The 25,656-nt window shown below is 36.4% G+C and overlaps 1 protein-coding gene and 1 pseudogene across 3 annotated transcripts in view; both read left to right on the plus strand.

The window, feature by feature from the left end:
• Vamp7 (vesicle associated membrane protein 7) overlaps positions 1-25,656 on the plus strand; it is a 53,844-nt gene that overhangs the window by 23,855 nt on the left and 4,333 nt on the right. For both annotated transcript variants that reach the window (XM_004875319.4, XM_013069500.3), the window contains exon 6: positions 8,844-8,911. In XM_004875319.4, coding sequence (XP_004875376.1) covers positions 8,844-8,911 — 68 coding nt within the window. The remainder of the gene's footprint in view (positions 1-8,843; positions 8,912-25,656) is intronic.
• LOC147820541 (UDP-N-acetylglucosamine transferase subunit ALG13 pseudogene) lies at positions 8,919-20,263 on the plus strand (annotated as a pseudogene). Its single transcript, XR_015448425.1, has one exon. The product of XR_015448425.1 is annotated as a UDP-N-acetylglucosamine transferase subunit ALG13 pseudogene (transcript).

A 25,656-nucleotide genomic window follows, 5' to 3' on the forward strand; every position in this document is an offset into this window, starting at 1 on the left:
GTGTGCATCCACTTAGCTATAAATGTCTCTAATTTCTCATTTTTTAAGGCTGAGTAGTACTCCATTTTATAAAAAAGCCACATTTTCTTTACCCAGTCTCCAGTTGATGGGCATTTGGGCTGTTTCCAAGTTTTAGCTATTACAAACTGTGCTGCTATGAACATGGGTGCACGTGTATCACTGTGGTATGATTCTTTTAATTCTTTGGGGAAGATCCTCAGCAGTGGAATAGCGGGGTCAAATGGGACTTCCAGTCCTAGTTCTTTGAGGTATCTCCATACTGATTTCCACAGTGGTTGCACCAGTCTGCACTCCCACCAGTAGTGGAGCAGGGTTCCTCTTTCCCCACAGCCCCGCCAGCATTTGTTATTGGTTGATTTCATGATAGCAGCCATTCTTTCTGGAGTGAGGTGGAATCTCAGCATTGTTTTCATTTGCATCTGTCGAATGACCAATGATGTTGAACATTTTTTCATGTATTTATTTGCTGTTTCTACTTCTTTGTGTGAGAAATGTCTGTTCATTTCAGATGCCCATTTTTGGATTGGGTCTTTAAATTTGGGAGGTCTGATCTTTTGAAGTTCTTTATAGATTCGAGATAGTAGACCTTTGTCTGAGGAAGAACAGGTGAAGATTTTTTCCCAGTGTGGGTTGTCTCTTCACAGTGCTGGTGGTTTCTCTTGCTGTGCAGAAGCCTTTTAATAAGAAGAGATCCCATTTGTTGATTGTTTGTGCTAGCTCACGGGCAACTGAGGTTTTGTTCATAAAATATTTTCCTACACCCATGTCTTCAAGGGTTCTACCTAACCTCTTCCAACTGGTTCAGAGTTTCTATTTTAATATTTAGATCTTTAATCCATTTTGATTTTAGTTGAGTGCATGGTGACAGATATAGGTCTAGTTTTAATCTTTGGCAAGTTGAAGCCCAATTTTTCCAGCACCATTTATTAAAGAGGCTATCTTTCCTCCAGTGAGGGTGTTTTGCTCCTTTATCAAAGATGAGATGGCTGAGTGTGTCTGGCATTGTTTCTGCATCTTCTAATCTGTTCCACTGGTCCTCAAATCTGTTTCTTTGCCAGTACCATGCTGTTTTTATCACAGCTTTGTAGTAGAGTTGCAGGTTGGGGATTGTGATACCCCCTGCCATGTCTCTGTTACCTAGAATTGCTTTTGCTATTCTGGGTCTCTTCTTGTTCCAAATGAATTTTTAGATTGTTTTCTCAAGGTCCATGAAGTATGCTGCTGGGATCTCAATTGGAATTGCATTAAATCTATATAGCAGTTTTGGAAGTATGTCCATTTTCACTATATTAATCCTTCCTACCCAGGAGCAGGGGATGTCTGTCCCTTTTCTGATATCATCTTCAATCTCTCTTTTCAGAGTGCCATAGTTTTCAGAGAAGAGGTCTTTGATTTCTTTCATTAGGATGATTCCTAGGTATTTCAGTTTTTTGGATGCTATTGTGAAAGGAATTATTTGCTCTATTTCTCTCTCAGTGAGTCTGTCATTTGTGTAGAGGAAAACTATTGATTTTTGTGTGTTGACCTTGTAACCAGCTACTTGACTGAATTTGGTTATTAAGTCTAGAAGACTTTTGGTGGAGTTCTTGGGGTCTTCTATAGAGAGTATCATGTCATCTGCAAATAATGACAATTTGACTTCTTCATGTCCTATCTTTATTCCTTTTATTTCTTTCTCTTGTCTAATTGCCGTGGCTAATGTTTCCAGAACTATATTGAACAAGAGTGGTGATAATGGACATCCTTGTCTTGTTCCTGATTTGAGTGTGAAGGATTTCAGTTTTTGACCATTTAATATGATATTGGCTGTTGGTTTTTCGTAGATGGCTTCTATCAGTTTGAGGTAGAGACCATCTATTCCAATTTTGTATAGGGTTTTTATCATAAATGCATGTTGGATTTTGTCAAATGCTTTTTCTGCATTTATGGAGATAATCATATGGTTTTTGTCCTTGGCTCTGTTGATACAGTGTATTACATTGATTGATTTTCGTATATTGAACCATCCCTGCATCCCTGGGATGAATCCCACTTGATCAGGGTGTATGAGCTTCTTGATGATCTTCTGCATTCTATTTGCCAGTATCTTATTAAGGATTTTTGCATCTATGTTCATTTGTGAGATTGGCCTATAGTTCTCCTTTTCGGTTGGGTCTTTCTCTGCTTTGGGGATCAAGGTGATGCTTGCTTCCAGGAATGAATTTGGGAGTATTGCTTCCCTTTCAATTTCATTGAAGAGTTTAAACAGTAGTGGCAGCAGTTCTTCTGTAAATGTCTTGTAGAATTCAGCAGTGAAGCCATCAGGGCCCGGGCTTTTCTTAGCTGATAAGTTTTTACTTACACTTTCAATTTCATTGGTTGATATTGGGTTGTTCAGAATTTTTAGGTCTTCGTTCACCTTTGGTAATTCATATGTATCTAGGAATCTGTTCATTTCTTCTGTGTTGTCCATCTTATTGGCATATAGGTTCTGGAAGTCGGTATTGATGATCCTCTGGATTTCTGCTGGGTCTGTTGTAATTTCACCCTTTTCATTCCTAATTGCATGGATTTGGGCCTTTTCTTTCCTTTTTCTGACAAGGTTGGCTAAGGGTTTTTCAATTTTGTTGATTCTTTCGAAGAACCAACTCTTGGCTTCATTGATTTTTTTGTATCATTCTCTTAGTCTCCATTGCATTGATTTCTCCTCTGATCTTTATAATTTCCTTCCTTGTATGAGCTCTGGGGTTGTCCTGTTCTTTTTCTAGAAGCTTGAGGTGCAGCATCAGGTTGTTTAATTGGGCTCGTTCTGTTTTCCTAATATGCATATTCACTGCTATGAATTTCCCTCGTAAGACTGCTTTCATTGTGTCCCATAGATTCTGATATGTTGTATTGTCATTGTCATTTAATTGAAGGAACTGTCTGATTTCTTCTTTAATTTCCTCTGTGACCCATTGGTTATTCAGAAGTGTGTTGTTCAATTTCCATGTGTTTATGAAATTTTTTGAGTTTCTTTTGCTATGGATCTCCAATTTCATCACACTATGGTCTGGTAATATACAGGGGATAACTTCAATTCCTTTGCACTTACTTAAACATGTTCTATGTGTGAGTATGTGGTCTATTTTGGAGAATGACCCATGTGCAGCTGAGAAGAATGTGTATTCTGATTTTGTGGGGTGGAAGACTCTGTAAACATCTGTTAAGTTCATTTGTTCAAGAGTTTGATTGAGTTCTAGTATTTCATTACTTATTTTTAGTCTAGTTGATCTATCTATTTGTGACAGTGGGGTGTTGAGGTCCCCCACTACAATTGTATTAGTGCATATATGACTTTTCATGTCCGTTAGTATTTGTTTTATATAGTTGGGTGCACTAGTGTTTGGTGCATAGATATTTATGATTGTCATCTCTTCCTCTTGGATTGTTCCCTTTACAAGGATGTAGTGTCCTTCTTTGTCTCTCTTAATCAGTGTTGGTTTGAAATCTACTTCATCTGCAAGGAGGATAGCTACTCCTGCTTTTTTTCGGGTTCCTGTCACATGGAGTATTGTTCTCCACCCTTTAACTTTCAGTCTATGAGTTTCCTTTTGAATTAAGTGTGTTTCTTGTATGCAGCATATTGTTAGATTTTGCTTCTTGACCCATTCTGCCAGTCTGTTTCTTTTGACTGGGGAATTGAGACCATTAACATTGATGGTTATAACTGAAACGTATTGACTTGTCATTGCCATGACTTTTTCTTTTTGTTGGGTTCTCCCCCTTTACATTTAATTTCTTGTCATGCCAGATGGGTTCATTCTGCTTTGCTTCCTGGGGTTGTGATCCTCAATGTCTGTTCCTAGGACATTGTGTAAAATTCTTTGGAGTGCTGGTTTGGTATTCACCAAGTTCCTAAGGTGCTCTTTGTCATGAAAGTATCGTATTTCTCCATCCATTTTGAAAGATAGTTTTGCAGGGTACATCAATCTGGGTTGGAGGCTGTTTTCTTTTAGGGCTTGGAATATGTCACTCCAAGCTCTTCTTGCCTTGATGGTTTGTGTTGAGAAGTCTGCTGTGATTCTGATGGGCTTTCCTTTGTATGTGATTTGTTTCTTTTCTCTGACTGCTTGTAGAACTTTGTTCTTCTGTTGAGTTTCTGGAATCTTAACAATTATATGCCTATGTGTAGATTTTTTTGGATCAAGGCTATTTGGAGTCCTATATGCCTCACTTATCTGTATGTCAAGCTCTTTTCCCCTGCTTGGGAAGTTTTCTGCCATTGTTTCTTTCAAGAGATTTTTTATGTCATTTGCACTCTCTCCTTTTTCTTCATTGACTCCAATCAGCCTTATGTTATTCTTCTTTGCATCATCTAGCAGCTGCTGGATTGATTTCTCATGTTCCCTTATAATTTTGAAGCAATTTTTCTTTTCCTGGTCACTAATTGCAATCTTATCTTCTATACCTGAAATTCTGTCCTCACATTGGCTCATTCTGCTGTATAGACTTTCAATGGAGTTTTTCATGTCCTGGAATTCTATTTCCTTCTGTTTTATGGATTCCATTTGTTTCCTATGTTGGGATTCCATCATGTTCCTCAGCTCCTCTCTAGATTTTTTAAGCATGTCTTGCACTAGGAGCACAATTTCTCTTGTTATTTGAGAAATTATTTCTGATTTCATTTTTTCCAGATCCCCTTTTGTTGCCAGTTCAGTGGGTCCAGGTTGTTGAGTATCAGAGTGTTCCATCTCATTTCCCTTTGGCGTTGCTGTAGGTGATCTGGAAGTCTGGTTTTGAGACTTATTTACGTGTTTTCTCATTTCGACTGGGGGGTGCTGTTGGCGCCTGCATGGATTACCTCCTCTGAGCTGGGAGATGTGGGACAGGGGCTGAGAGCACTGGTAGGGATGGTGGCCCAAAAGCCCTTTCCTGTGGGCTGGGAGCAGCAGGAGGAATGGTGGCCAGGAAGCCCCTTCCTCTGGACCTGGAGCAGTGGGATTGTTGCTCAGAAGCCCCTACCTCTGGGCTGGGAGCGATGGGAGGGATGGTGGTCCAGAAGCCCCTTCCTCTGGGCCAGGAGCAGCGGGACAGAAGGTGGCCCAAAAGCCCTATCCTCTGGGCTGGGAGCAGCGGGAGGGATGTTGGCCAGGAAGCCCCTTCCTCTGGACCAGGAGCAGTGGGATGGCGGCTCAGAAGCCCCTACTTCTGGGCCAGGAGCAGCGGGACTCAGTACTGTGGTCTGGTGGTCTGGTGGTCTGGTGGTCTGGTGTCATCTGCATCTTTGTAGTGTGGAACCAGGTGGCTGCCTGTCTGCAGCCGGCTGATTCAGCGTGTTCTGCGTGACTCGGGACCTCCGTAGGGTGTCCGCAGACCTGCCTGTCTGCAGCGGGCTGATTCCTGTCCTGCTATTTTTAACAAGGGTCAAAATAATTTCTCGTTTAACAGTATTGTTTCTAACATCTCATTTTGTTCCTAAATTTTTCAGTTTTTTGATGGTATTGTAAATGGAAATTTTTTACTTTCATTTTTGGATTGTTCATTACTAGTATATTGAACTACAATTGATCTTTTCATATTGATTGTATTAATTATCTTTTTGTCACTGTGACGAAATAGCTGATATATACAGTGTAAAGAAAAACATGTTTATTTTGGCTTCCAGCTTCAGAGGTTTCAGTCCATGGTTGGCTGGCTCCAAGGCATAAATATCATGATAGAAGGTCATGGTGGAAGAAAGGTGCTCAACTCTGTGGAAGTAAACAGCTGGTGAAGAACCCAAGAGGAAGGGGCCAGGGACCAGATATAGTCCCCAGGGTCACACCTCCTGATCCACCTAGACACACCCAGAATTATGTTTTAGTAATCTTGTAGGTGTCTTTCTCTTAAGCCCAATAAAAAAGGTACCTTTATCAGTGCTATTGTGTGTGTGTGTGTGTGTGTGTGTGTGTGTGTGTGTTTAGATTCAAATTACTGTTTGGTGTCTTGCTTTCAGCTTGAAGAAATTTCTTTAGTGTTTCTTGAAAGGCAAGTCTGCTAACAATGGATTCTGTTTTTGTTTACCTGGAAGTGTTTTTTCCTTCACCTTCATTTTGAAAGATAGTTTTGTTGCATATATCATTCTTGGTTGAAACTTTTTTTTCTTTCGTCACTTAGAATATGTCATCTCACTGCCTTCCTACCTCCACTGTTTCTGATGAGAAAGTCATCTTTTAATCTTACTGTTTTTCTCTTCTATGTGATGGGTTATTTTTCTCTTGCTGGTTCAATATTGTGTCTTTCTCCGTTTAAGCTAGAATGTGTCTAGTTGTGGAGCTCCCCTTGACTCACCTGGTTGTAATTTGTTGATCTCTTTAGTTATGTAAATTGCTTTTCATCAATTTGGGATGTTTTTACTAGTATTATTCTTTCTTTTTTTTCTCCTTTCTTTAGCTCCTCTTTGGGTATACCCATTATGCATATGTTGGTGCACTTAGGGTGCCTAGCATTTTTCTAAGGCTCTGTTCATTATTTTCTTCATTAGTTTTCTTCTCTGTTTGTCAGGCTAGATAATCTCAATTTACCTATCATCAAGTTTGCTGATTCTTCTGCCTGCCCCAAGCTACTGTTGATCTATTTCATTGAGTTTTTAGTTTCATTTATTGTGCCCAAATTTCACTTGGTCCTTTTACAAGTAATTTTTAATACTTCATTGGTCTCTTTGGTGAGACATTGTCATTATACCTTTCTTTATTTCTTTAAGTGTGGTTTCCTTTAGTTCATTGAACATATTTATTATGGGTTCTTTGAAGTTTTTGCTACATTCAACAGCTGGAATGCCTCAAAGTTGTTTTCTGTTCCTATGTATGGGTCACGCTTTCTTGTCTCAAAATTTTTGTTGAAAATTGTACATTTTAGATAGTGTACTATAGCAATTCTGGGTACTACTCTCTCACCCTGGGTTTGTTTGCCTGTTTATTTGTTTAGTGACTGGGCTAGAGTTTTTCACTAAAGTCTTTTTCTTCCAAAGTGTGCATTCTCTAATGTTATACCTCAGAAGAAAGAGCTTTGGGCATGCACACTGTCATCCTGGAATAGCATGGGTCTTTGAGTGTCTCTTTTGATTTTCCTGTTAAGTGTCTGGCTGCTCTGCCACTGTTTCTTACTCAGCTACTAGCCTCCTCTAATTACAGACTAATTGTTCTATTGATTGTGATAGTATACCATACATAACCTGTTCCAGTCTGATCTAATTAGATTTGGGCTCTCTCCTAAGGGCAGTTTTAAAGGCTTGCAGTGAACCCAGAAGGGCTTTTCTTGGTCTTTTTTTTTTTTTTTTTGGTACCGGGGATCGAACTTGCGCTTTCAAAGCAGGAGGTGAAACCACTGAGCTAAATCCCCAGCCCAGAAGGGCTTTTCTTAGTTATCTCTTTCCCTGTTTCTCTCTGTTAGATTTCTAGCTGGTGTACAATTTAGTTTTTTTTTTTTAATGGAAGCTATTGATCTCATGTCATTTGCTTACTTCCAAAATCTCCATTGTTTTTGACAACACCCTTAGGCTTGAACTTCCCAGAACTTCCTCTTAGGGAAGGGTCCTTATTCTTAAGCCTTGCTTCTTCACTTAGGAAAAATCTCTGAGTCACAGCTCTGGAACTATTAGCAGTAGCTGTGGACAGTTTCTCTTGGAGTGACACCTTTGCCTTACCAGTCGGGAGCTGGTAAGGCAAATTGTACTTTATTCTCCTTGATTTGTCCCTCCCAGCATTGAAACTCCACTCCATGAGTGAATGAAAGCAAGGACAGTTAAGGCCCAATATTCTTGGACTGCTACTTAAGATACAGCTGTCCTATGAGTGGGGGCTGGGTAAAGGAAGGGAACTCCAAACCTATCAGCTATTCCTTCCCTAAACAGAGCTTCTGCAACACAGAACTGAAGGTAGAGTGGAATAAGAAATGCTGGTGACCCTGACCCTCCTTGGGAGAAGGCATGGACCTTGACTGGTACCTGGGGAAAAGGGAACCCTCATGCTGTGTTTGCTGTGAGTAGAGCTTTCATCTCACTGAGCTAAGAGAGGGAACAGGTTATGGCTCAATGCCATGGACTTACAGTTCTTACCAAGAATTAGTTAATTTTCTAGTATAGGTGTTTCTCCTTTTGTTATATGCCTTTAGGAATATACAATTTGTAGAGAATTTAAATGGCAGTTGTTCTTTGTTTTTATACTTTCCATCAGTTGTACTTTTGCTGGAGAGAGGATCTGAAGAATTCCTCATGTCACAATTCTGGAAGTGTCTTAACTCTCACTCATTTTGAGGTTCTGTTTTTAATTTTTAATTCTAAAATCGTACCTTAATTCAGGAATATGCATACTTCAGCTCTTGGGTCAAGTCTAGTTTGCTGTCTGTTTTTCTACATGGTTTTATTTGAACACGGCCATGCCCATTCATTTACATATTATCTATGCCTGACAAAGTGAACCAACTGCAACAGAGACTGCATGGAGCACAAAACCTAAAATATTTAGTATCTTGTTCTTTACAGAAGAAATAAAACTGTCAGCCCTACTTTAGTTGAAAATCTTTACTAAAATATCTTTTTAGCTTGTAAAGAACAAAGATTTATTTTGGCTCATGCTTCTTGAAGTTCCAGTCCAAATTGAGAGGCTTCCATCATGTCGGGCCTCTGGCGAGGGGAGCACACTGTGACGGAGCATGTGGCAGAACAAAAGCTAGAACCCTTTATTCTTTATAGGTACAGATACTTATGCAATACATAACATCTGGCAGGAATACCAACTGTAATTAAAGTCACACTGGGTTAAAATACAGACAAAATTGGATATTTGTAACATCAATATAATTTTCTTTTCTAATATTTTCAGATCTGGTAGCACAGCGAGGAGAAAGATTGGAATTACTGATAGATAAAACAGAAAATCTTGTGGATTCAGTAAGTATTTAATAGTATAATATTTTTCAGGATGTAAAGTAAAAAAAATGCTAATGATAGCTATCATAAACTGAAATGCCTTGAATTCAGTACTCTAGAGGTGTTTTTCTTTCTCTTCTCCATTATGTGTTTATATTGTGATAAGACTAGCAATGAGGCATTGAAAAGAAAGCTATGATCATTAGTAGTAACCATTAAGTAAGGTTTGCTTTGGAAGGCATACTTAGTATACAGAAAGAATTTTCTAATGCTTTGCATTGATGCCTACATAGTTTACTCCCTCAGTTTCAGGTACTAATCTTTTTTCTGTATAAACATGTAAAATATGAGACAAGCATATAGGCTAATTATGACTTGCCTGAAAACTGGATAATTCAGTTTCTTATTTACAGTAGTAGCTTGGATCTTTCCTTATATCAAGCCAAAGGCACAGGTTTGGAAAGGCCAACAAGCCTTAAAGGAGATGATGTACCCCTGTGAACTGCATATTCCACAGTTTTGTGTGTCTTCACGTTTTCCACGTGGTTACATTAATAAAGGTTTTGAGGAAAGTTGGTAGATATATGATGAATAGGTGGAGAGCAGAGATCAGTTACAATTTGAGTCTACACAGTTACAAAGTTAAAAGCAGAATGGAATTTTACACCATGAAATAGATTGGTGATTGTGTTAGTCTGCTTTTTGTTGCTCTGACAAAATATTTAAGAATACCAGTCTAAAAGAGGAGAGGGTTATTGGGGCTCGTTGCAATCCATAGCCAGCTCCATTGCTGTAGGCTTGTGGTGAGGCAAAACCTCATGGTGGAAGAATGGGCAGAAGGAGGCTGCTAACTTCTTGGCAGCCAGGAAGGGAGGGGAGAAGATAGGACCTGAAGCAGCTCTGGAAGTACTCTTTTCTGAATGTCTTTAGTTGTGCAGTCGTGACTGTCTCAATAGCCTGAATTGATTCAAAATGTTTCCCTTTCATGGTGATTTTGACTTTTTGAGGAAGAGCCAGAAATCACATGGCGCCAGATCCAGTGAATAAAATGAATAAGGACACACCGTAATGTCTTTATTTGACAGAAATTGCAACAGATAGTTGATTAATGAGGATGATCAAAAGTACGATGAATGGGGCTGGGGATTTAGCTCAGTGGTTCTGTCATATGCCCCACAAACGCAAGGACCTGAGTTCGATCCCTGGTACCAAAAAAAAAATACGATGAATGATCAAATTAAAAATTTATTACAGTAAAAGATATGTTTTCCAGCTAGGACTTATTTTTGTTTGTATGTTTGTTTTTGTTTTTGTTTTTGATACCGGGGATCGAACTCGGGTCCTTCCACTTGCACAGCAGGCGGGGAAACCACTGAGCTAAATCCCCGGCCCTTTAGCTAGGACTTATTTTTGAGGAAACATGAGTAGTTGGACAGTTAGAATGCTACACCTTTTAGCTATTGTGAATAATGCTACTGTGAACATTGGTGTAAAGTATCTGTTTGAGTCCCTGCTTTCAGTTCCTTTGGGTCTATATCTGGGAGTAGACTTGCTTTATTATACAGTAATCTGAAATTTAGATTTTTGAAGACCCACCAAACTGTTTTACATAGCAGATGTACTGTTTTACATTCCTACCCTCAGCATACAAGGTTACTAATTTCTCTACATTTTTGACAGTATATATTTTCTACCTTTTTATTATAGTAATCTTAGTGGGTATGAAGTAGTATCTCATTGTTTTGATTTATATGTCCCTAGTAACTAATATTTTAAGAATATACCTATTTGATATAGTATGAGAAAGTCAGTGGGTGCTGGAGGAGATCACAATAAGACTTAAAAGGAAGATGTTTATTATATTCACATGTCCCAGAGATGGGGTGACCATGTGCCACACAAAGTTATGGGGAAAACACTAGGGTGTTAAGGAACCAGAAGGGCAGAAGAAAGGAGAAACCAAGGCTAAAGATTTTCTTAGGGCTTGTACAGTAAAGGCAAGATAGAACAGAGTAAAACCATTTGGAATTGACCATCTTGATAATTTCAGTGGACTGTGAACTATTGGGTTGGCCTCCAGCTATGTGCTACCTTGTCCTGGGATGATTAAGGTAGTGAAATATTGCTTCTTGAATTGTATGGGCCAGATAAAGGAGATATAATTCTGGATTTATAAATTTGTATTATCAAAGATATGCAGCTTGAGACCATTCTGTTAAGTGAAACAAATCAGATATGTAAACTTAAATATTACATGATTTCTCTTATATGAGAAACCCAAAGTATAAATTAAGAGCAAAATAAAAGATAATAGGAGAGAGATCGTTTGCAAAAGGGAAGGGGATCAAGAAATGGGTAAAGGGGAGAGGAGGGAGCTACAAAAAGAATTAAGATGTGTTATGTACATGTACCAACTCCCCATGATGAATGTAATCATTATACAGTGCAAACATGGACTGATAAAAATGAGAGGAAAAAAAACCAAAACAAAGACATACTCTCTGCTGGGCCCTTTGCTTATCTCTAAGATTAGCTGCCTTTAAGAAGGGTACTCTATCTCCCTAGCCAAAATTTTTTATTAAAGATACTAAGACATACAAAAAAGACTTAAAAAATATATAATGCAACTATTATTGATGAAAATTTTTACATAGGCTTATTGACCATCTGTATATCTTCTTTAAAGAAATTATTCAAATCTGTAGCCTATTTTAAGTTTTTTTAGTTATTATTGCATTGTAGGAGTATTTTTAAGATAATTTAGATGTTAGCCCTTTAATAAATATATGCTTTGCAAATATTTTATCCAGCTCTCTGGGTTATCTTTTCATTCTCTTAATAGTATCTTTTGATACACAAAAGTTCTTAAATTTGATGTCCACTTTATCTATTTTTTTCTTGAATTTCTGTGCTTCCAGTGTTATATCTAAGAAAACATTGCCAGATCCCATGTTATGAAGCTTTACCCCTGTTGTCTTTTAAGTGTCTTGTAGTTTTAGGTCTCTTCCATTTTGAGTTAAATTTTTTTATGGTGTACTGTAAAGGTAAAACTTCGTTCTTTTGCATGTAGACATTTAATTTAACTGACATCATTTATTGAAGAAACTGTCTTCTCTCCTTGAGTGGTCTTGGCATCCTAGTTGAAGATTATTTGGCACAAAATTGTATTTCTGGGTTCTCTATTCTGTTCCATTATGTGTATGTCTGTTTTTATACCATTACCATACAGCTTTGATTAATTTACCTTTAGAATACAGTAAGTTTTAAAATCAGGAATCATAAGTCTGTTCATCTTTTTCAAGGTTGTTTTGGCTATTCTGGATCCCTAGACATTCCATATAAAATTTAAGAAGAGGTTCTATTTTTTTTTATTACAATAAAAAATTGCTACTGGAATTTTGATAGGAATTTCATTGAATTTGTAGGTCTTTTTTTTGTAGTATTATCATTTTAACAACACAAAGTCTTCCACTCTATGAATATGAGGTCTTTCCACTTGTTTAGATTGCCTTTTTGAAATGTTTTATAGTTTTCAGTATAAAAGTCTTTCTTCTCATTAGTTAACTTTATTTCAGAGTATTTCTTCACTCAATCAGAAATAAAGGGACATTACACCTGATGCTACAAAAATAAAAGGGATCATAAGTGACTATTAAAAACAATTATATTCCGGCAAATATGATAACCTAGAAAATAAATTCCTCAAAACAGACAACCTACCAAGACTGAATCATGAAGAAATAGAAAACTTGAATAGACCAACTCTGAGTAAGGAGATTGAATAATTAAAAACCTGCCCACAGATCAAAGTCCAGGACCAGATGACTTCACTTAGCTTCAATTTAGCAAATATTTAAGGAAGAATTAACATAACTCCTTCTTACATTCTTCAGAAAAATGAAAATGAAGAATACTTCCAAAGTCATTTTTTGAGCATTACCCTGATACTAGAGCCAGACAAATGATACCTAAAACCATTATCCCTGATTAAAACATAGACACAAAAATTCTCAAAATAAAACTAAGGTAACCAAATCCAGTCATACATTAAAAGGATCAATACCATGACCAAATAGAATTTATCCCTAGAATTTAAAGATGTTTCGATATGTGCAAATCAGTTGATGTGATTCCACCACATTAATAGAATGAAAGATGAAAATCATGTGTTAATATCCATGGGTACAGAAAAAAGCATTTGCCAAAATTTAACTCCATTTTATGATAAAAAGTACACAAACTAGGAATAGAAGGAATTTGCTTCAATATTTTAAATGCTTATATGAATAGCACAGAGCTAACATCACACTCAACAATGAAATATTGAATTTTTCCTGTAAGATTAGAAATAGAACAAAGTTATCCACTCTTGCCACATCTATTCAACATAGCACTAAACCCCTAGCCAGAACAATTGGCAGTAAAAGCAAAGAAAGAGCACCCAAATTGGGAAGACTTAAAATCATTGATGTTGGTACATGACATGGTCATATTTGTAGAAAACTACCAATTCCACATACACACATGCACACACGTACAAACTGTGAGAACTAATAAACAGATTTAGTAAGGTGGCAGAGTACATAGTCAACATAGTCAATTGTGTTTCTACACACTAGCAAAATGTTATTTCAAGACTAAATTTAAAATATGTTTTGTTTTGTTTTTTTGGTACTGGGGATCAAACTCAGGACCTTATGCTTGTGAAGCAGGCGGCAGAACCACTGAGCTAAATCCCCGGCCCCTAAATTTAAAATTTAAAATTAAAAATTTACAACAGTACTTGAAAGATCAAAATACTTAGGAATAAACTTAAGGTAAAGAGCTTGTATACTAACAACTATAAAACATTGCCAAAAAAATTTAGCCTAGGAATTAGGCAAGAGAAAAAAAATAAAGGCACTCCAAGTTGAAAAAAAGGATGTTATTTGCAGGTGACATAGTCATATATATAGAAAACCCTAAAGACTACACCAAAAACTGGCAGAATTACTTTAAAAATTCAGTAAAGTTGCATGACACAAAATCAGTATATAAAAATCAGGATGTCTTTGTGCTAATAATGAATTACCTGAAATAGAAATCAAGAAAGCAATCCCATTTACAATAGGTATAAAGACATAAAATACCTAGGAATAAATTTAACCAAAGTGATGAAAGATCTCTATAATGAAAATTTTAAAGCACAGATAAAAAAATTGAAGACACAAAAATGTAGAAAAACATCCCAGTTTAATGGTTTGGAAAAATCAGTCAGAATGGGTAAAGGTGGTGAGGATGTGAAGTAAAACAAACTCTCACATATTAATGGTAGGAATGTAAATTACTATAGTCATTATAGAAAATAGTAGTTTCCTAAAAATAAAAAAAGAGAGAGCTAGAACTCCCACATGATCCAGCAATCCTATACTAAGAATATATCCAAAGGAAATCTGTATTTTAAGGACTATCTGCACTGAAATGTTGATTGCGTCACTATTCATAGTGGCCAAGATAAGGAAACAAACTAAATGTCCATGATGAATGAGTGAATGGATAAAGAAAATATGTATATATACATATAGTAGAATACTATTCAGTCACAAAAAATGATGAAATCATATCATTTGCAGCAATAAGAACAGGTATTAAGTGAAATAACCAACTAAAAATGGTGGATGTAGTGGTCCACAACTGCAGTCCCAGCTACTCAGGAGGCTGAGGCAAAAAGATCACTTGTGTGCATGGGTTAGAGACCAGCCTGGGCAGCATGACACTCCACCTTAAAAAAAAATAGCCAATCACAGAAAGTCAAATACTATATGTTCTCATACATGGAATTAAAAAAAAGTTGACCTTGCAGAAGTAGAGAGCAGAATAGTGGTTACCAGAGCCTGGAGACCATAATGGGGAAAGGTTTGTCAACAGATACAAAATTACAGTGAGATAAGAATAATAAGTTTTTGTGTTTTATTACACAATAGGGTGAGTATGGTTACCAATTATGTATATTTCAAGATAGCTAAAAGAGGATTTTGAATTTTATCAGTACTAAGACAGGATAAATGTTTGAGGGGGTAGATATGCTAATTGTCCTGATTTGATCATTATACAATGTATACATTTATGTATATTTCACATTGTACCCTTAAGTATACAGTAATAATACAATTATTATGTCAGTTACAACTTTTTAATAAAGAAAATAAGACACAAATAAATGGAAAGACATCTATGTTCAGATTGGAAGACGTTTTATTTTTTCAGTGTCTATGCTACCCAAAGTGATCTACATATTCAATATAATGCCCATGAAAATTTCAGTGGCATTTTTTCAATAATTAGAAAAATCCTAAAATTCATGTGGAACTACACAAGACCCTGAATATCCCAAGCAATACCTTGAATATCCTGAACAAGCGGAGCAAAACTGGAAACATCACTCTTCCTGATTTCAAAATATAAGACAAAAGTGTGAATAACAGTATGATACCAGCATGAAAACAGAATAGAGAGCATGGAAATAAACCTAGATGTATGGGCAACTATACATCAGAGGGAAAAGATAGTCTCTTCAACAAATGGTATTAGGAAAACTGGATAAAAGAATAAAAGAATAAAAAAATAAAAAGAATAGAAAAGAATAAAATTCAATCCTTATTTTACTCCATAGGCAAAAATTAAACAAAATAAATTAAAGATGTAAATATATGACCTGAAACTACCAAACTCTTGGGAAAAAACATAAGGAGAAACTTCATGCCATTTGGCTTGGCAATTATTTCTTGGATATGACACCAAAAGTATAAGCAGCAAAAACAAAATTAGACAAATGGAACTACATCACACTAAAGTATTTCAGCACAGGCCAGAAACCAAAAAGAAAAGGCAACCTACCAAATGGGATAAAATATTTGTTAAACATTTATCTGATAAAGGTTTAATATCCAAAATACATAAGGAACTCCTATTTAGTAGCCAATAAAGAAGCCCTTCTCCCTGCCCCCTACTCTTCCCTGCACCCTGCTTCTTCCTTCTTTCCACACTTCTGTTCCTTTTCTCCCTCCATTCCATGCACAATGCATAAAGGATGGAAAAAGTACAGTGGCCAGAAGTCTTTGAATGAGACTTCAATGGATGAATATTTAGGCAGCTTAGAGCTGTTTCAAAAGCTGACTGCCAAGGATGCCTCTTGCCTCTTTTGGTCTATTTCGGAGCACTTGTTTTGCAGCCAGGTCCATCATTTGCAGGTTAGGAAGGCTTGTGTCACATATATGAAGGAAAATCAACAAACTTTTGAGTCTTATGTGGAGGGGTCTTTTGAGAAATACCTGAAACGGTTGGGAGATCCCAAGGAAAGTGCTGGCCAGCTGAAAATACGAGCTCTTTCTCAAATTTATAATCGGGATTTCATTCTTTATCACCATCCTGGAAAGCCACCAATTTATGTCACAGATAATGGCTATAAAGACAAGATTGTACTCTATTATTCAAGCAATGGCCTCTATGATTCTGTGTACTCAAAACAGCTTCAGTCAAGTGCAGCTATTTGTCAGGCTGTATTGTATAAGATTCTCTATAAAGATGTGTTTGTCATGGATGAAGAGGCATTGAAAACTGCAGTTCACTTGTTTCGAAGTGGTTCTAAGAAGAATAGAAACAATGCTGTGACTGAAAATGAGGATGCCCATATTGATTACAAGAGTTCAACCCAGGATAGGAATGAAGAGTGGGGTGCTGGCTGCAGTATTCAGAATATACCAGAGGGCTATAATCAAGGAATGGAAGAATTGAAGTCTCCAGAAAATCCATCAAAGATGCTCTTCCCCTATAAAGTGCTCAAAGCTGTGGATCCAGAAATCTATCATAATGTAGAATTTGATGTTTGGTTGGACAGCAGAAAAGAACTTCAAAAATCTGATTGCATGGAGTATGCTGGAAGACAGTATTATTTAGGAGACAAATGTCAGGTTCACTTCGAATCAGATGGAATATATTATAATTCTCATATTCAAGAAGTTGGAAATGAGAACCATTCGGTAACTGTTTTCATCGAAGAACTGGCAGAAAAGCATGTTGTTCCACTGGCTAATTTAAAAGCAGTTACCCAAGTGACACCTGTTCCTACCTGGAATGCTATGTCCAGTCGGAAAGGAAGAGGTTACCAGAAAATGTCTACAGGCTATGTCCCAGAAATGGCTATGCCAGAGATGGCATGAAGCAGCGCAAGAAGATATTTAAGAAAGTTTGAGGAAAAGAGGTTTATATGACAATGGCTTACAACAGGGGAGATTCCCTCCCTCTGCCCAGACTTCAACACAGTATGCATTATGGGCATGACCCTCCACTGCACTACTCACAAACAGGTGCCAATGTTATGTGCAATGAACAGTTTCATCATCAACATTCATCTCACAGACAAGGTCGAGGATATGGGATACCCAGGGATTCATCTCGTTTTATAAATAGGCACAACATGCAAAGCCCTAAAGTTGGTTTTTACTCCGAGCCAGGTAAAAGGTGCTGCCAGAGCTTTGATAACTTCTCCTATAGATCTCGTCCTTTAGACGTAGTCCCCGCCCAATGCATTGCATGAATAAGGAGTGTCATTATGGCTTTGTCCTGGAGAATGGAAAGATGCACAGTGGCTTGGAAGAAACTTACTTTTTATGAAGTTGAAGGAGATGCGACTGCTTATCCAACTTTACCTAACCATGGTAATCCCTTTATGATGGTTCCTGCTACTTCAGGGTACTATATTGGAAGGCGAGGACATAGCTCAGGAAAACAGACTTCAAATTCAGAAGAGGGCAATGGCCAGAATGACAATGGGAGATATGAAGAATATCTTTATCCTTCAGAGCCAGACTATGAAACTTCAGGTGTATATAGCACAACTGCATCTACAGCAAACTTGTCTCTCCAGGACAGAAGACCATGTTCTTCCATGTCTCCACAGGACACAGTTACCTCATACAACTACCACCAGAAGATGATGGGAAATTCTGCAGTAATTGCAGCTTCCTGTGCCAGTACTGTTCCTGCTCCAGCCCTGCCTAACTGTAACAGCTAATCAAACTACTAGTACTTCGTCAGTTTCCTCACAGAATGCTATACAGCCTGTATTTGTACCTCTACCTGCAAAAGGCAGGCCAGTGATTGCTTTGCCATCTTATCAATAACATTCTGCTGCTATTCCTGCTGCTGCAGCCTCTTTTCCACCACCACCACCACCACCACCACCTCCACCTCCTTTTGAGGTGGAAGAGGCTTCAAACTTAGCATCACAACTTCCACCTTATTCCTGTGATCCAACTGGTCATGATCTGCCTCAAGATAAAAGTTTTACAGTACTATTTCAATCTGGGATTGCAGTGTTGTCATCACAACTATTGGCACTTTATGGTCTATGTGCCACAGATGCAGCAGCCTCATGTAGAGAATTACCCAGTCTATACTGAGCCACCTCCTCTGATAGACCAAACTGTTCCTCACTTGTACAGTAAGGTAGCGAGAGCAGATGGTGTACAGACAGAAGCATCAGCGAATGGTACTTTTGTGAATGCTGACTGGATTTATCCCTCATGGAGCAGTCTATTACCCAGTAATGTCAGATCCCTATGTGCAGCCACCATTGCCAGGTTTTGATTCCTGCCTTCCTGTTGTGCCAGATTATCCCTGTGTTGCGCCCTGTCATCCAGTTGCCACAGCATATGGTGGTTGTCAAATTCATGGTGCTATAAATCCTGGGGCAGTTGGCTATATTGCTTCACCTCCTTCATCTTCTCATTATGTATCTCAGAATATGTAAGATTCAGCAATATGAAGTATTCTTATACTGCCTTATACTGCCATTTTCTTGGTGTTTTGGTTTTTAAAGTTTTTTATGTTGGTGTTTAAGTGATTTAGGTGGCAAGAGTCATTACTATTGTATCTGTCTTTAAGATTGTTTTATCTTTTGATTTAATATATTCCTTTAAAGGAATACTGCTTTGGGCTGTGAATAAGGAAATTAAGATGGATGTACAACTAGCCCCATACTGAGCATATTTGATTTGTATTCAGTTGTTTCCCTGTCAACCAGCTTGTCAACTTTGTATTAGCTAATGGTGCCAATTGAAACAAGTCTTACAAACTGTTTCCCTGGCTGAGAAATCACACAACATACTAAACTGTTAAAAATTATAATTTCCATTTTTCTAGAAAGTAAATCAAAATCAAGAGCCTTTGCTTCTGGGTAACTTAATATTAAATAAGAGAGCTCTTCAGGTTTCTTAAGAATTGTATGACCTGAGTTGTGTTCTGTGATATTAATCAGTTTTGAAGTCATATGATGCTCTGCTTTAGATTTGTCCCATATGCTATTGTTTAATATTGGATTTATGTAACTGCACAGTATTGGTGTCCTTTGCACAGTTAGCAGTAAATAAAAACTAGCATTTAAAATTGAAAAAAAAAAAGAAGCCCCAAATAACCTGATTTTAGAATAAAGGTAGTTATCCAAAGATGACATACAAATGACCAAATGTCCAAGTATATGAAAAGGTGTTGAGAATCACTAATCATCAGAAATATGCAAATCAGTACCACATAATTGATCCAGTATTTCTGCTTCTGGGTTTAGATGCAAAAGAATTGAAAATAGGATCGTGGGGAGATGTCTGTGCCCAAGATTACTGCAGCATCATTCACAATAACCAATATTTTTAAACAATCTAAATGTCTATCAACAGATGAATGGATGAAGCAAAAGTGTTATGTGCGTGCTATATAATATTATTCTGCCTTAAAAACAAAAGGTATTTCTGCCATGTATAACAAGCTGGGTGAACCTGAAGGACATTATGCTAATGAAATAAACTAGTTATAGAAGGACGAATACTGCATAATTCCACTTACACAAGGTGTCCAAAATAGACTCATAGAAATAGATTGTATAATGGTGGCTTCCAGGGTCTAGGGGGGTGAGAGAAATAGGGATTTGCTTTTCAACAATAATCATGTTTCACTTAGGCAATTTGCATAACAAATTTTACAAATAAGTTCTAGGATCTTTACAACATTCTGCCTATAGTGAACAATACTATTGTATAATTAAGAGCATAGATATCCTGTTAAACGTTTTTATTTTAAAATACTTTAATATAATACAAGTAGATGTTAGATTCGTGTGTGTGTGTGTGTGTGTGTGTGTGTGTGTGTGGAATAGAACAGAAGATAGATAAATAGGAAGTAGGGAGAAATTCAAATAATTCCCCAAATTATCTATTCCATTGTTTCAAAAATACAGTGTAAGTTATTTGCTAATTTGTTTCATTTATACTACTAGTGTCTTTTTTATTGGAAAGATAGTTTTGTCCTTTTATCTGTTAAGTATTCTTACCACAATTAAAAACTATTTCATTTTTCCTGATGATATAAGCAAATTTTTAAAACATTTTCTTTTATATTGTCCTTTGGAAGTATCTCAAAATGTAACTGATTGCTATATATTTTATATCCTGCAAGTTCACTGAATTTATGTCATCTTTAACAGGAATAGTTATTTCTTTTTAATTTATATTTATTTCCTTGTCTTGCCTACTCTTTCTAAAACTTCCAGTTATTTATTGAATAGAAGTGGTAAAAACACATCCATGCCTTTTTCCTGATCTTAAAGGAAAAATTCAATTTTTGACTGTTACATGTAGTGTTTCCTGTTGGGTTTTTTTGTACATATTCTTTTAAACGTTTAGGAAGTTCTCTTCTATTCCTGGTTTATTGTTTATATCATGAAAGGATGTTTAATTTTCTCAGGTACTTTTTCCACATGAGTTGAGAAGATTGGTTTATTCTTCTTCATCCTGTTAATGTGATCTACAGTGTTATATTGATTGACTTTCATTTGTTGTACCGTCCTTGCATGTTGACAGTAAATCCCAGTTGGTCATGGTGCTTAATTTGCCCATCAGTTTTTTTAAATTATAACTTTTCGTAATTTTAGTAGTTAGAAATTAGAATATATATTCTTACAATTATTTTAAATTATTGCTTTGTTATGCCTTAAAATGTGCAGTAATTTTACATTATAATTCCAGTTTTCTACCTTCCCTTTTTTGCTTTTGATATGTTTTTTACTTGCAAAGATAAGCTTAGTCAATTTTATATTTATCTGTATTTTTTTTCTGTTGCTTTCATTGCTTTTTAAAGTTTTGACTCCATTTTTCCCTTTCAAACTGAAGTTTTAAATTTTTTTCTTGTAGTAGTGTAGTTTAAAGATACGGACTCATGCTCCTCTTCTGGTAATTTTAAAAGCTTCTTTAATATTTAGTTTTCAATTTTTTTGTTACTAGCTTTCTGTGGCTGCTGTAACAAATTATCACAGACCATAACGGCATAAAAGAACAGATGTTTATTTGAATGCCAGCTGGTTTCAGAAGGCTGAAATCAAGATATTGTTAGGGCTGCACTACAGAGGTTCTGGGAAAGAATCCATCCCTTGGTTCTTCCAGTTCCTAGCGGATGATGGTGTCTGTATTATAGTCTCTGCCTCCATGTTCACATTACCTTCTCTTCCATGCGTGTGTGTGTGTGTGTGTGTGTGTGTGTGTGTGTGTGTGAAATCCTTTTCTACCTTCCTTCTAGAAGGACATTTGTGGTGGCATTTAGGGCCCACCTGGATAATCCAGGAAACTCTCCTTATCTGAAGATTACTGACATAATCACATCTGTAAAGACCCTTTGTCCAAATAATGTCACCATAGGGATTAGGATGTAGACCTATCTTTGGAGCTACAGTTTAGTCTACTACACAAGTATGAGATTAGCAGGTCCTCAAAACTCATTACACCTGCTAATGAAATTATGTAGAATGTCTATTAGACTGTTCAGGCTTCTTTTGTTGTTCTCATAAGGATTTTTATATCTGTTCTCTTCTACCTACCCCCACCCCCAGCCCTAAGGAAGTTTGATAAGTTGTAACAATTGATTTTTATAGCCAAACTGGATTAAAATAGGTGCTTTATTAGTGTTCAAATACTGACCTTAGAATTTTGAAGGCATCTCCATCCAATATATTGAATCACAAAATTGCATTTACATTTATTAGTTTCAAGGTCATCTTTTTTTCTTATCCATGTTGTCTTCTTCCTTACACTATTGCGACTTAGTATTTGTTTGAGGTAGCAGATTTTCTTTAGAAGAGTCTGTGGGTAGTAATATATTCTGAATTTTCCAGAATGAGTATGTACTTTTGCTCTCCTATTTGAAGTGTTTTGACTGGTATGGATTAAGATAATTTTCCCTTGAAATTTTCTAAGTACTGCTACATTTCAATGCATTTTAGTGAGTAATTGTGAAGAGATAAAACAACTGAGAAATTAAATAACTGTACATTTTGAAAGGCACAGTTCCCAAAACCACCCTCAAGTTCAATAGCTCACTAGGAGGATTCACAGAACTCCAAGAACAGTGTTATACTTAGTGTAATGGTTTATTATAGGCGGAGGATACAGATTAAGATCAGTGTAGGGAAAAATATATTGAGTAGAGTTTAGAAAGTTACCAAATGTAGTGCTTCTGTTCTGAAGGAGTCAGGAAGTTAAATTTTTCTGGCATTGCTGTTTAACATCATGCCCAACAGAGAAACTTAAACTACAGTTTAAGAGTTTTTATTGACTTCTAATTACATAGGCATGATTGACTCAGTACCTACTAGCCTACTAGATCTTACTTTCTGACTCCTCTGTGTGTGACCCAGAGCTCCCTAAATCACATTGGTTGGTTTTTCTCAAGTGACTATTTCCCTCTTCAAATCATATTGTCAGTATCTATGTAACTGTCTATTAGAAAAGGAAATCAAGAAAACAGTCCTGTTTATAATAGTACCAGAAAAAGTAAAATACTTAGAAATAAGTTTAACCAAAGAGGAGAAGGATATATATACTGAAAACTACAAAACATTCATTAAAGAAATTGAAGAAGACACAAAAATGAAAAAAAAAATCCCATGTTCATGGATTAGAAGACTCAATACTGTTAAAATGACCAAAAATAATATACACATTTAATTCAATCACTATTAAAATTCTAACTCATAAGGAGCCACAAAAAATATCCAAAGTAATCTTGAGAAAGCAGAAAAAAGTTGGAGGTATCACACCAATCTTAGTAGTGACTTCAAATTATATCACAAAACTATAGTAATCAAAGCAGTGTGGTTCTGGCATAAAAAGAGAGACCAACAATACCATATAGAAATTATATGTACTGTAATATGTATATAAATTATATACACATATTCATAATTGCATATAGTGTTACTATTGACAAGGATGCCAAAAACTGCAATAAGGAAGGGACAGTCTGTTCAATAAATGGTATGGGGGAAAACTGGGTATCCACATACAAAACAATGAAATTGGACCCTTATCTTACAAAGTACGTAAAAATCAAATAAAGTGGATTAGAGACTGAATACCCAAATGCATAAAACTTCTAGAAGAAAATATAGGGAAAAAGACTTCTTGACATTATTTTGCAGGGATTTTTTTTGGCTGCGACACCAAAAACTCAGAGAACAAAACAGATTAAAAGACCAACTCCCCACAATGAATGTAATCATTATGTACCGTAAACATGTATTAATAAAAACAAAGCTGAACAGTCAAAAAAAGAACTGTATCAAATAAAAACCCTGTAATAGTAGAGGAAACAATAATTATGAAAAAGGAATATACACATTGAGATAAAATATTTGTAAGACATATATAACCTGATAAGGGATTAGTGTTCAAAGTATGTAAATAACCCCTACGCTCAATAGCAAAGAAAAAAATTTTTTAAATGGGCAAAGAACTTATTAAACAGACTTTTCTCTAAAGAAGACATACAAATGGATAATGGGTACATTAAAAGATGTTCGACATCACTAAAAATCAGAAGTGCATCTGGGGATTTAGCTCAGTGGTTGCGGCACCTGCCTTGCAAGTGCAAGGTCCTGAGTTTGATCCCCAGTACCAAAAAAAAAAAAATCAGAGAAGTGCAAATCAAAACCACAGTGAGTTATTATCTCACACCAGAGAGGATGGCAGTTATTGAAGAGATGAAAGAGAACAAGTGTTGGAGAGGATATAGAGGAAAAGGAACCCTTGTGTACTATTGGAGGGCATGTGAGTTTATGCAGCCGCTATGGAAAACAGTATGGAATGTCTTCAAAAAATTAAAACTAGAACCACCTTATAATCCATCAATCCTTTCTCACAGTTTATTATATCCAAAAGAAATGAAATCAGTACTCCAAGAGATATTTTTGTTCTCATGTTCACTGCAACATTATAATAGCTGATATATGGAAATAGTCTAAATGTCAGTGGATGAATAAAGAAATGGTCACACACACACACACACACACACACACACACACACACTGGTATATTGGTCAACCTTAAAAACGACCCTAGCATTTGCAACAACATGGATAAACCCAGAGGACATTATAGTAATTGAAATACGCTATACAAAGAAAGAAAAATACTGCATTATCTCTCATGTGAGGTGTTAAAATCCTGAATGCATAGAAGCAGAGCATAGAACACTAATTCCCAGGGGCTAGGAAGTGGGGAAAATGGGCAGATAATGGTCATTGTACAAACTTGGGTTATAAAATAAGTTTAGAGACCTAATGTATAATATGGTGACTATAATTAGTAATAATATATTGAGTACTTGAAATATGCTCTGAGAGTAGATTTTGAGCATTCTCACTATACACATAGAAAGTAATCCATGTGGCATCCTGTACATTGTGCATTAAGTGAAATTCAAGTGGGGGTGCCCCTTTCACTTAATGTACTATAGAGACTTTGTGGAGAAGATGGATGAAAATGAATATACAGTCAAGAGAGTAGATTTTTAAAAAGACAATTTACTGAAATTAAAAGTGTATCAGCCATAAATGTTCAACTTGTATTTTCACAAAGTAGCACACTTGTGGAACCAACATACAGATTAAGAATTAGAGAATGACTAGCACTCCAGAAGCTCCTTCTGTTCTCTTGTAGTCAGTACTCCCCTCTATGAGTGACACCTACCCTAACTTTTTCCTAAGGCTTAATAAATGATAGAATTTACTCTATATCAATTTTTTTAATCTCAAAATTGGTTTGTGAGATGTATCCATGGTGTATAGATTGTTAATTGCAGAAATGTAGTTGTAGATTATTAATTTTTATTGTGTAGCATTCCGTTATGTAACAGCTATATTTTTGCACTGTATGGTTGGTGGGCATGAGTAGTTGCTAGTTTGAGGTATGAAAAATAATGCCGTTAGAAACATTTTTGCATGTGGCTCTTGGTTAACTTGTACGTACATCTCTGTTGGGTATATATCTAGGAACTAAATTGCAGGGGTAGAGAGTCTTGTTATTTGTTTGCCTGTTTAAACTGCTTGTGTAATGGTGAAAATGGTTCAGTAGATTCTGTGAAATTGATGATGCAAAAGAAAATGGATAACTGAAGGAATGGAGTTCTATGGTTTGAGCCATTATACAAGTAAATACATATCTTCCTGTGAAAATCAAACATATTTTATGGCTCAAAGTCCTAAGATTATACTGGACAGAATTGGGCAATACATATGCATCCAACTGGTTTACAAGGAACTTTTCTTACTAGAAACATAAAGAGGAAAATACTCTTCTACTAATGGAAAGAGCAACTTCTGGTGCTTAACACCATGTACACTGCCACAGTGGTGAAGAATAAAGAGTGAAGCCTTTCCAATGGACTCATACTCCTTATGATAGACC

The sequence above is a fragment of the Heterocephalus glaber genome, unplaced genomic scaffold (genome assembly GCF_053883595.1).
Source record: "Heterocephalus glaber isolate CG9 unplaced genomic scaffold, H.glaber_assembly_v1.0 deba00001863, whole genome shotgun sequence".
NCBI classification, from domain to species: domain Eukaryota; kingdom Metazoa; phylum Chordata; class Mammalia; order Rodentia; family Bathyergidae; genus Heterocephalus; species Heterocephalus glaber.